This window comes from Coenobita brevimanus, chromosome 72, assembly GCF_032717465.1.
Source record: "Coenobita brevimanus isolate Jiangsu-jjx chromosome 72, ASM3271746v2, whole genome shotgun sequence".
NCBI classification, from domain to species: Eukaryota; Metazoa; Arthropoda; class Malacostraca; order Decapoda; family Coenobitidae; genus Coenobita; species Coenobita brevimanus.
In genome coordinates, this window is record NC_137025.1 from 22,966,066 (window position 1) to 22,979,200 (window position 13,135).

The 13,135-nt window shown below is 46.9% G+C and overlaps 1 protein-coding gene across 1 annotated transcript in view; it reads right to left on the reverse strand.

Annotated features, from left to right (window-relative positions):
* Positions 1-3,449: 3,449 nt before the first annotated feature.
* LOC145407076 (uncharacterized) overlaps positions 3,450-13,135 on the reverse strand; it is a 33,998-nt gene continuing 24,312 nt past the window's right edge. Inside the window, exons 3-5 of the mRNA XM_080278100.1 lie at positions 6,130-6,205; positions 4,398-4,658; positions 3,450-3,962 (exon numbers count right to left, since the gene is read on the reverse strand). Coding sequence (XP_080134226.1) covers positions 3,450-3,962; positions 4,398-4,658; positions 6,130-6,205 — 850 coding nt within the window. The remainder of the gene's footprint in view (positions 3,963-4,397; positions 4,659-6,129; positions 6,206-13,135) is intronic.

Below are 13,135 nucleotides of genomic sequence, written 5' to 3' on the forward strand. Positions count from 1 at the left end.
CTTTATCGCCTCGCTACCGTTATATTACACTAGGGGCGCAGTCACTGTCTCGTGGGTCACTGGGCGGCGGGTGCGGCGGGGAGACACGCCAGCTACAGCTCTGCCAGGGCAGGGGCACCGCCAGGGGAGGCCGTGTCAAGAGGACACGGGATTACTCGCAGGGGTGTCTTCTCTCGTCCAGGGCTACAGGTGGCAAAGGGGCCCGTACTTTCAGGGCTGAGGACAGGAGTGTGGCCCTCAGGACTGGGGCCGAACAGTTGCCTGAACCTCTCGTTCAGATCCCTGCCAGAGGTAGACTCTGCATCAGGGTCCATCAGTTGGGTCTTCTCCAGGGCCAGTCGTAGGGAGCAGAGACCGGGGGGCTTGTCCAGTACTCCTCTACATCCTCTGTGCTAGAGGTCAGGAAACTCGTCTCATGCTGTGGCGGCGGGGCTGCTCTCTGCTGCTTCCGGCCGTGGGGCCCGGCTACTGGCCGTGGCCTGAGAGGGTGAATGCCTACCAGCGAACCCCGGGACACCTTAGGAGCGGCTACCGGCCGTCTGACGAAGGCGGGAGTGGCTACAGGCTGACTCCTGCAGGACGGGTGTGGAGCGGCTACAGGCCGACTTGAGGACAACACCTTCGAAGCAGCTACCGGCCATCTGACGAAGGTGGGAGCAGCTGCAGGCCGACTCCTTCAGCAGGAACGAGGAGCAGCTACAGGCCGACTCAGGGGCAACGCCTTCGGAATGGCTACTGGCCGTCTGACGAAGGGGGGAACGGCTACAGGCCGACTCCTGTAGGAGGGGGTGTGGAGCAAATACAGGCCGTCTCCGGAAGGACATCTTCTGACAAAGGCGGGAGCGACTACAGGCCATCTCCTTGTTACCATCAGGTCGGCTACTGGCCGATTCCTTAGTGAGGGGCGGGCGGCTACCAGCCGTCCCAAGAGGGAAGACACCTTCAGAGAGGCTACTGGCTGACTCCTGAAGAAGGCGGGAGTGGCTACAGGCCAACTCCTTAGGGGCACTGGTAGGAGCTGGACAGACAGCTCCACCCCGAGATGGGTTGGTGGAAACTCTCCCAGAAGGTAGTGCAGGATTCCTGATATGGCGACAGCGGGAGGGCTCTGAGTCATAGGGGTGTACGGCCCAGGCTGACTTGTGCCGTTGTCGCGCCAAGTCTCGGTGCACTGCTGCTGCTCCTCCATGTGGTCCTTGTGGGGGTGTCTGAAAGTTTACAGGGGCACTATGCTGAATCCCTGCTGGAGGTGGTTGGGCGTTCCAAGGGGCACTATGCTGTATTTCACCACCGTCCACTTGGAAAAAGTCACATCCCCCTGACTGGAGGTGATAGACGTGAGTATCATTGGTGGAGTAAACGGGTTGGAGATTTTTGAGGAGGGCTTGCCAGGTAGTGGTGGTGGTGTTTTCATCTTGCTGTGCATCACAGGTGAGGAAGAGGGTGAAGGTGGCGGTGGAGGAGCGGAGGAGGTGGAGGAGGTGGTGTGGACCTTGGACCCTGCGGTTTCAACCGAGGGTAGGTGCCCATACAGCCTGTCGGATTCTCATTGTCGTGGTTGTTGCTAGTGGTGTGGTGTGGTGCTGAATGCTGGACACCGAGGGTAGGAGTCAGTTTTGTGCTGGGGTAATGCGGCATAGGGTCTCTGGGGAGTACAGGTGGCTGGGATTTGGGCTTGGTGTAGCATGACAGTGTGAAGTTGAGGGGAAGCAGGTGGGGTGGGAGAGTGGGTGTATTGGGCGGGTGGGCGTGAGAGGCAGCCAGAGCTGGTGGTTATAGTTTTGAGGGTTGATGTGGGTGGGGAAGTGGGTGGGCGGGGGTGGGAGGTGTGTGCCATTGGGCTTGGGGTTGGTGAGGCGGGGTGTGACGAGGTGGGAGTGAGTGTGTGTAGGTGTGGTGGGTGGGAGGAGGTGGACGTGGACAGGGTTGGTGGTGGTGGTGGTGTGTTGGCATGGGCAGGACACATTGAGCTTGGTGTAGGGGAGGGGTTGGTGGGAGGAGGTGGTGAGGGAGAGCGGTGGGAGGTTGGTGGTGCAGGTGAGCTGTCAGGTGAGGTGCAGGGTGGGGTGGCGATCGGGGAGGCGGAGGTGGTAGGAGGGATGGAGGGGGAGGGGGAGGGGGAGGAGGAGATGTAGCACTTGTAGGTGGGAGGGGGGGGGCGGCGCCTGGGCAGGAGGAGGGACGGGGTGTGGGATTGGGGCAGCGGGGGCAGGAGTGCAGAAGACGTATGTGGCGGTTTCGGAGAGTGCGAGGGGCACCGTGGTAATCGACAGTAACTTGATAGGGGTTGGGGACGCAGGTGATAGTGTGGGGCCCCGTGAAGTGGGGTGTGAGCTTGTGAGGGGTGGGGAGTTGAGCGATCATGATGGTGTCGCTGGGTCGGTAGGGGTTGGATGCTGTGTCGGGGCTGAGGTCCAAGTTATTTTGAAGGTGTATCAAACAGCTTTTAAGGTGGTGTAGCATCCCGCAGGTGGGTGGTTGCAAGTGTTGTCGAAAGGGCAATAGGAGGGGTGTCTCACCGAAACTCCGCTCATCTGGTGAAACTCCGTCTTCTCTGGGGCAGGAGTTGATGCCCCATTGGACAATCTTTATGTGGGCAGGCCATTCGCCGTCTTTAGTGGCTTCTATGCATGTGCGGAGTTAATTCATGAGGGTACGATGGCTGTGCTCACACACTGCAATTCCCTGTGGCCAGTAGGGGGAGGAGTGGGAGATGTTATACCCGAAAATTTTGGCGAGTTCCTCCCAGACTTTTCCAGTGAACTCAGGTGCGTTGTCCAAGTGGATGGCCTGGGGAATGCCAAAGTAGGGGAAGACGTATCGAAGGAGGGCATCTGCTACTGCGACAGCCTGATCTTCTTTGGCTGGGCAGGCCACGATGAACTTTGAATAAGTGTCCACGAACGTGATCACATACTTGTAACCCGATTTTGGGGGTAGAGGCCCTACCACGCCGATCGCTAGGAGCTGCCAGGGTTCGTAGGTGGTGATGTGGCCCAATGGTCCTGCTGTCCGTGTGGTGTCCTTCCCGAGAGCACAGGCGCGGCAACTTTGAATAATTTCCTCGGCGAGGGTGCAGGGGTTTGGTGCCCAGTAAGTGTCGTTGAACACTTGAAGCAATTTTTTGGTACCCAGATGGATGCCGTTATGGGCGTGAAGGTGGCGTAAGGCATTGAGAGCGGTATCAGGGGCCAGGAGGATATGACCGGGGGGGTTAGGAGGTGGTTGCCCTGCCGGTATAATTTCTTGAACAATTGGCGAGGAATCCATGGGGGTCGCTCCTTGTAGTGCCATTGCTGCAGGAGGTCTGTTTCTGGCTGAACGGCGTGGATGGGGAGCAAGGAGAGGGCGTCCGCATTGGTATGGAGCTTGCCTTGTCTGTAGATTTCATAATTAAATTCTTCTAGGGTCTCACGCCATCTGATGAGTTGGGCGTTGTGGGAGTCTGATTATCTTAACCGTTGGAGGGACTGGTGGTCCGTGATGTTGGTGACCTGGGTCCCAGAGAGATATGCCCTGAAGTGTTGGAGAGCCCATACTATGCCTAGACATTCTCGTTTAGTGGCGGCATAATTTTTTTCTGCCTGACTCAGGGTACGGCTGGTGCAGGCGATGATGTGCTTGCAGCCCTCCTGGACTTGCACCAACATAGTGCCTATTGCGGAGAGGGAGACACTGGTGTAGAGGTGGAAGGGGAGGGCATAATCAGGAAAAGCCATGATGGGGGCAGAGACGAGTTTGTCTTTTAATTGCTGGAAAGGAGCTCGTCTCTCGTCCGTCCATAGGAACGGTTCCCTTTTTCGGGTTAGGTCATGGAGAAGTTTGGCAATGTGGGCAAACCCCTTTACGAAATGGCGGTAGTAGGATGTCAGGCCTAGGAAGGCTCGGATGCCATGGACGTCCTGTGGTAGGGGTATGTCCGCAATGGTGCGGAGCTTGTCGGGGTCAGGGGAGAGTCCTGCCTGGGAGATAACATGTCCCAGGAACGAGATGGTCCGAGCGCCCAGGACTCACTTAGATGGTCGGAGTTTGAGGCCTGCCTGACGAATTATGGTAAAAACTTGGCGGAGGTGCTGCAGGTGGTCGGCCCAGGTTCGGCTGAAGACGATGACGTCATCTAAGTACGCCAGGCATATTTCCCATGTGAGGCCGCTGAGGACAGATTCCATCAGCCTGGAGAAGGTGGCAGGGGCATTGCAGAGACTGAACGGCAAGACATTAAACTCGTAATGCTTGCCGTTACTTGTCGAGAAGGCCGTTTTGCCTCGGTCTTCCTGTCACACTGGGACTTGCCAATATCCAGACTGGAGGTCCAGGGTGGAGAACCAGGACGCTCTGTACAGGGAATCCAAGGAATCGTCGATTCGAGGGAGTGGGGTGGCGTCTTTGATGGTTACGTCATTAAGGCAGCAGTAGTTGATGCAGAAACACTTTGCGCCGTCCTTCTTTTTCACTAGGACGACAGGGGAGGACCAGGGGCTGGTGGAGGGGGAAATGATGCCTGCTTCAATCATTTCTTGTACTTGGCAGTCCTCTTCTTCCCACTGTCTAGGGTTCTTCCGTCGGGAGGGTTGTCGAATTGGTGGGCCTGTCGCATGAATCTCATGCAACAGGTATGTGGTATGACCTATGTCTACTGGTCCTGCCACGAACAAATCCTGGAAATCCAGGAGAAGGTGGAGTAGGGTGTCTGACTGATGGACGGAGAGATGGTCAGGAATGGGTGGTAGGGGGATGGGGGAATGAGAGGGGGACGGAGCACAGGGCTTGGCTTCTTCCATTTCTCTGATTATGAGCCCTTTCGGGAGGGTGAGGGGGGAAGGGGCAAGGTTTACGATGCGGACTGCCGTGTGATGCGGGGGGAGGAAAGTTGGAGACAAAAGGCAGGCCGAGAGGGCTCCCGGCGGCAGAAGGGGGGAGAATGAGACAGAGGGGCTGGATGGCCAGTTGAGGGGCACCCAGGCTCCATGATGCGGGGGAATGGTAACAGCGGCAGAAACAGAGGCGAGAAAAGAGGTAGGAGGGGTAGTGGTAGGGGGCACGAGAGGGGAGGGAGGAGGGGGGCGAGGGAGGGAGGGAGGGGGTGAGTCTTCCGGCCGGGGCCAAGGCGTACAGGGTAGGGTTGGGTGGGGCACTGAACCTGCCGGTAGTGGCAATCTATGGTGGCCCCTAGCTTCTGTAGCAAGTCCAGTCCCAAGTAACCATTGTAGTTCCGGCAGGAAGAGTAAAGAAATTATAAACTGGTGCTGGGCGCCCGTGTCTCCCTCCGGATGGGCAGGGGGCCATCCCCCTCGTCCACAAGGTGCGTGACCGTGGGGCAGAGCGGGCCAAAGGTCGATCTGTGGCGAGAGAAGTAGTGGCTGAAAGGCAGGATCTGGCTCTTCCCGTATCGACTAGGAGTCTGGCTTTTACCCATTCAGTTTCATCTTGTGGTACACTGGGGGACGGTACTTGGGGGAAATGGCCTCCGCCACCGTGGGATGGTGTGGTGGTGGGCCTAAAAAATCCAGCAGTCTGGGGCCTCCTTCTTCCTGCTCCTGCTTCTGTTACCCAGGATCGGTCTCCTCTACAGCTGCCAGTTCGTCCTCTGCGGCTTCGTCCTCTAGAGAGGACACTTCACAGTATATGTGTACTGACTGGAGACGACTTAGTGTCTCCAACATTATCATGAAGAGGGATTTGAGTTCTCAAGGCAGCCAATGATCCTTGGGTTTATTGAGTTTCTCTATATACACACTCACTACGAGAACTCCATGTGCCCTGACCTTGTGTTTGCATTAAAGTAATGCAAGAGTAATTGCACTAAAGTTGGTGAAAAAATTGTACATATAACGGAGATACGTGTTCGAAGGAGAGCAATCATTGTTGTGAAAGTGCATCAAGGAGTGTCTTAGTTGTCCACATCCGTAATTAAGCACCCTGACAATTGTGCACGACGGAATTACTTGTATCCTAGACTCGATATTTGGTAGTTCCAGTTCAATCCGCATTACCTCGATTTTTGTTGTCTTGGACAACCTAGGACAATCCTCATGTCCTCATTTGGTACAATTTCCAATTTCCGAAGGGGTTTCCGACTATACTGTGACAAGACAGGGGCTGCATAATCTGTCAAAGATCTAACATTACTAATGTACACATCCTTCTGAGAACTGGGATGCGAACTCCTCTTCCCCGGTCACCCATGATTCGCAATGGTGCAAGTCTGGGGACACATAGATTACAATCGTAATCAATGCATTCTGGGCTTTTCTGATAGCTAAGCTGGACCCTAGGATATTTGTAGAAACTTAGTCTCTCTAGTTTGACATAATTTATATTAGGAAGCTTGCATCTCTTATCCAATCTCTGAAATTTGGTTTTTGATTAATTGATAACGAGTCCCATAACCACACACACATTCTCCAACTCTTGTAGGGCTTTACATAGAATGGAAGAGGATTCGCACTGCAGCAAGATTTCATCAACATATATAATTACCTCCATAGCTGGAGGGAAAGTGTGACGTGCGATTTTACTCATTAATATATTGAAGAGCATCGGATTGGGAACACCACCTTGTAGAGTGTCCAGTTCACTTTCTCTTTCGTCAGAAAACTGTCCCTGCAACGAAACTCTTGCTGACAGGTGATAGAGATAGGATCTCATCTACCAAAGTAATTTTCTTTTAACCCGTTTGGCAACTAATTCCTCCAAAATTATTTCCCTGCATGCCTTATCAAATGCTCGTTCAGCTGTCTTTGGTATCATACAAAGGATACGACAAAGATGTTATTTGAGATGACCGACAGTAAGAATTTTTCACAAGAGAAAAGATTACAGTCATGAACATCCCCTCTAATTTAAAGCATATAATTTACAGAATGTGGCATTTCTTGAAGTAGGTTACATTATTTTATAGAGTTAATAGCTGCTGCTTTAGCCACCAGAATAAAAGGGAGAGTTTAGAAATGGAGCTAGAAGTGGTAATCTGACAGGCAGATAAGCCAGACGGAATGATAAAATCTAGAAAGTGTGGTGGAAGAAACCAAAACAGACAGACAAGAGACAGAGGAGACATGAGGAGATGAAAGAGGCCTTTACAATCGTCCTGCTTTGGGCAGATGCTATGCAGCAGATTTTATTCCACTGCTCTTGATGTTGGTCATGATGACGATGATGATTTATGTTTCGGGAGGAGGCAAAGTCATTTGTTCTCCAAGAAATAATCAGTCCCATACCTTGAAAGGGATGGTATGTGGAAATGAGTATTACGAAAAAGTTTACCATTAACCTCAAATTCTGACATTCAAGATCGTTCTTGAGGAAGCTATCTTGATCATCAATACATTGGGATAATCTGTGGTAAACATCAGCACGCCTGAAAAGCAAAGTAGACCTAAAACCGGAAATCCTCTTGCTGTTAATTTTCTGAGAGGTTTTGAAGATGTTCTCTGACATATCAAACATTCCTTAAATGTGAAGTCAATACGTGCTTTTGGGCTGGTTTCTGCTTTCCAAACAGGATCCATTTTGACTGCCGTCAATTCCGATGTGGTTGTTTATTCTGAAATGAGTAGAGTACTTTTTATAGTTTGCTCCTGCAAAATCTTTTCAGATATATAATTTTAATATCTTCTCACAAATCAGAAGCATATGAAAAAATAATCTATCTGTTAAGGTACAATTAGGCGAGAAAAATTCTAAAATGTCATAGTCTTTCCATATTTTTCCCTTTACAAAAGTAATTTTCTGGCATAATGTGTTGTCCTTCATATATCCCTTTGCAATTTTATAAGTTGTATCTACAGCCCAATCGGCGGTAGAGGACCAAATTTGGGCTTAATCTGATCATTGAAAGTTGTTTTGAGCAAATTTGTAATTTGGGGGGAAAATCGAGATTTTCGCATTAAACGCTTAATATATATATAAATATATATATATATATATATAGCAATGCGATTTTGAAAAGTATCATACTTTTTGATACACCTTAGATACCCTTAACAGCTAAGGCACTGCAAAAAGTTTATCTGTCTGGTCCAACAAAACCCGTTTTCTTGTACGATAGCCTCAAGTGGCTCCCTGACTAATATTTGATGAAGGGAACATGTGACGAAAAAAAAAAAAAAAAAAATCGGTGACCACGAAGGACCAGTGATGATTGGATCAGATGCTCACCACACTTATCATACTCAGCACCATACATTTACTGTGATTAACTGGACAATAACAGGCGCAGTCCGTCATCACGTAATGTGTGTTAATCTATATTTCTGTGTCATTAATTTTTACCAATATTTTCTCTGCATAATTTCCTCCATCCGTATTCTTCAGAACTTATATGTGAATCTATCTAGGGCTTTCGAATCTGCCTCCGTCTGACATCACTCTCTCACCGAAGAAAGTTCGAGGTTTGAGGAAGGTCCAATTAAGGGGAAAAATTGCAGGAAATTCAGTGCTGTCATCTCGAAAACCGCGACAAAGAAAATGGACATGGGGAAAATTATAGAATGATGTCAGAATTTGAGATTAATCATGAACATTTTCGTAATTCTCATTTCCACATACCATCCATTTAGAGGTATGGGACTGGTTATTCTTGGGAGGACAAATGACTTTGCCTCCCCCCAAAATATCAATCATCATCGTCATCATGACCATCAACAACAGCAGTAGAATAAAATCTGCTGCGTAGCACCTGCCAGTACCGGACGATTGTAAAGGCCTCTTTCATCTCTTCATGTCTCCTCTGTCTCTTGTCTGTCTGCTTTGGTTTCTTGCACCACACTTTCTAGATTTTATCATTCCGTCTGGCTTATCTGACTGTCAGTTTACCACATCTAGCTCCATCTCTAAACTCTCACTTTTTTTCTGGTGGCTCAAGTAGCAGCTATCTAATACACTATAGCACTAGCCGTGTGTGTGTGTGTGTGTGTGTGTGTATTTTGGGCAACCGAAACTACACATTCAAATCGCAACAAAATTGGCGCAAAAATAGCGAAAAATTCGCTGATGTAAAAAAAACTTGGTCCCTTTTGCTGTATTTAATCAACGATCACTTTTTTTACCAAAAAAAACTCCGCTTCTGGTGCTCGGCATACGATCTCCGTAGAATTTTTTGCCCACAGGCACAACTAAAGTATTTCGGACTTCCGTTCGGACATATTGGGTTCCATTCCCGAAGCTGCAGATAACACAGTCAGTTGGTTAGCTGCAAAAATTCCGAGTGACAACGTTAACTAGAACAGCACATAAACGCGAGAGCCCTCCGCAAAAGCAAGTGCGAGGGGCCCGAAGGGCCCACGAGCACTTGTCATCTCTATGAAATAATGTAACCTACTTCAAGAAATGTCACATTCTGTAAATTATATTCCTTAAAGTAGAGAGGATATTCATGACAGCAATCTTTTCTCTTGTGTAAAATTCTTCCTGTCGATCTTCTCAAATAACATCTTTGTCGTATCCTTTGTATGATACCAAAGACAGTTGAACGAACATTTGATAAGGCAAACAGGGAAATAATTTTGGAGGAATTAGTTGCCAAATGGGTTAAAAGAAAATTACTTTGGTAGATGAGATCCTATCTCTATCACCTGTCAGCAAGAGTTTCGTTGCAGGGACAGTTTTCTGACTAAAGAGAAAGTGAACTGGACACTCTACAAGGTGGTGTTCCCAATCCGATGCTCTTCAATATATTAATGAGTAAAATCGCACGTCACACTTTCCCTCCAGATATGAAGGTAATTATACATGCTGATGAAATTTTGCTGCAGTGCGAATCCTCTTCCACTCCATGTAAACCCTTGCAAGATTTGGCGAATGTGTGTGTGGATATGGGACTCGTCATTAATTAATCAAAAACCAAATTTCAGAGATTTGATAAGAGATGCAAGTTTCCTATTATTAATTATGTCAAACTGGAGAGAGTTAGTTTCTACAAATACCTTGGGGTACAGCTTAGCTATCAGAAAGGCCCAGAATGCATTGATTACGTTTATAATCTATGTGTCCCTAGTCTTGCACTATTGCGAGTCTTGGCTGACCGGGGAAGAGGAGTTGGCATCCCAGTTCTCAGAAGGATGCATATTAGTAATGTTAGATCTTTGACAGATTATGCAGCACCTGTCTTGGTACAGCATAGTCGGAAACTCGTTCGGAAATTGGAAATTGTACCAAATGAGGACATGAGGATTGTCATAGATTCTCCCAAGACAACAATAATTGAGGTAATGTGGGCTGAACTTGAACTACCAAGAATCGTAACTAGGATACAAGTAATTCCATCGTGCACAATAGTCAGGGTGATTAATTACAGATGTGAACAACTAAGACACTCCATGATGCACTTTCACAACAATGCTCGCTCGGTTATATGTACAACACTTTCAGCAACTTTAATGTAAATACGTCTTGCATTATTTTATTGCAAACACAAGGTCGAGCCACATGGAGTTCTCGTAGTAACTGTGGACATAGAAACACTTTAACAAACCCAAGGATCATTGGCTGCCTTGAGAACTTAAATCCCTCTTCATGAAAATTTTTGAGACACTACAGTAAGTCGTCTCCAGTGTGAACACATATACTGTGAAAGGTCTGTTGATGGCACCAAGCCTAGGTGTGGGATAGTCATTAGGGATTATGAATCTCCCACAATGTACGTGGACACTGTAATCTCAAAAACACTCCTCGTCTATCTGTCCACTGCAAGCACAGAACTGTACACAGTAGAAGAGGGACTTGGTTGTGTTATATCCTTATCTAAGGATGTCGCTGAAACACATTTGTATTTTAGCAATATTTCAATATCACTGTCCAATTGTAGCATGAGAAATCTGAATATTTCAATCTTCATCAAACAGATAAACGAAGTAAAATGAGAAATGTTTAATACATTAAGGCTACTTATTATGAATTAGTGTACGAGAAAATTCCTCTCCATTAGCCTATATATAAACACACACACACACACACACACATATATATATATATATATATATATATATATATATATATATATATCTATATATATATACCGTTATGGGTTGCAGTATGCCATTGACAACTCTTCAGCAATACTGGGTGGCAGGTGGCAAAGACAGTATGGCTCATGTGGGCTCGCTTAAAAACAGTAAGTTGGTACAGCGCACGAAGTAAATGCTGATGAAAAGCATGTTCAGCAGGAGGTAAGTTTCGCTGATCTGTTCTGCTTAGTGCAAAAACATGTTCCCTTAACACATTTAGCTCTTCAATCGTCTCGGCAACATAAATACTGACCATAAAAGCTCTTGCTTATTTAACAATGCCGTCTGTTAGATCCAGTTCAGCACCATTTTCACCATACCATAATATCTCTGAGAACTGTCCAGCCTTCTGTAAAGCTATCTTGGCTGCCTTCTTTTTTCCACGACAGTAAAAGTAGCTCACGCTGTCACCTCCAGAAATCACGTAAGCGAATATCAGTGCACGTGCAAGTGTCTGTTTTACTGTTTGGTATTTATGTGACAACAACTGGACAAGTTCATGCACTGATAAATACTTATCCAGCTTCTGGACCCACATTTCTGTCACAGACTGTAAATAACAGTAGTGGTACATGGACGGGACAACAGTGTCTGTGTCTGTTGCTTGGACTACAACACGTGACTGTTCATGAAGTCCAGTTGCATACGAAACTTGCGCATGTGGATCACCTTTGTCAGCTAAAATATTACAGTATTTGTCTAGAAGCTGTGTCAAAGGAAATGCAAAGTGATGGACTAGCGGTCGATATGAAATCTCAATACAAATTTGTTAAAATGCAGAGTCATATGGGCTAGTACGAAGTACCTGCTGAAGAAGATTCCTCTTCCTTTTTTCCGATTTAGAAAGCGTGTCATACGGAGTCTGTGATACCTAAAATCTTTAGCAATCATGTCACCTGTGAAGACACCATGCCCTTCTGTCTTCATCAAAATGGATTCATCACCCAATTCCTTTTCTTTTTGGTAAACTGAATGTTGCATATCAAAAGAACTTACTAAAACAAGTATATGCCTCCATTGAGGATCACAACTCTTTTCACAATGAAAACAGCAAGTTTTAGCATCTATCTTTGTTGGTAAGGTTGCTCGACTCGTTACACAACCAGTCGTATCCTTTAGGAACTTGCCACTCGGTTCTCCTCCTTCTTATTCCTGTCTGCCTCTAAGAGCTTCGATCTTATTTTTATCTGTTGTTACGAAACAGAGAAAACTGTCCCGCAAAGTTCCAGGTTCAAAACAAAAGAGTTAGGTAAAATTACAAGTTAAAGTTTAATGCTCAATCTAACAACTAAACATTCAGGACTCATAAGGATAATGTAATGGGAAAAACAGGTTAAATATATGGTTAACTGCAATAGCCGCTATTAACACGAAATTAGCAAGAGTAAATTTATTTAAGTCAGCCCTGATAAAATGAGAAAACCGGATAATGCTCAGTTAATGCAAGATATATTATTACAGATACAAAATATTATTAATAATGGCTGACACCTAAAACACATGAATAAAAAAAAACCTCACTAGGCCTACGAATTAACACCTTATGCTATACAGTACAAGAAAAAATGTAATAACACTTATACTCAAATTACACAGCTGCTGGATGGTTGCAGACTTCCTGAGCACTCACAATAATAACAACTGTACAGGGGAGGACAGAGATGTGAACAAAATGAGGAGTAGATCTAAGTGGCAATTAATGCAGAGACTGAGCTCATTATATAGGGGCCGGCAGAGCTTGATACAACTTGTAAGAAGGACGCGCAAATGAAGCCAGAGGGGACAAAGAGTTGACACTCCTGCTCTGAACAACAGAAAGAACGACTTACTCTACTATAAGGGAGGAGGGGGGGAGTGAGGTAGAACACGCACTATGGAAGCTACGAGGCGAATCGTGATCAAACATGCAGCATACTGTACGTTAGAATTATACAAAAGATGATGAAATCATAGGGTATGTAACACTTCCCCACAAAGAAAAAGAAATTTACAAAGGAAATTTCTTATTACTCTAAAACAATCTGTCTAAAGTCTAGATAAGCAATCTGCAATAACATTTTCTTTCCCCTTGACATGTTGTATGTCTAATGAATACTCCTGAAGAAGTAGACTCCATCTTGTCAATCTCT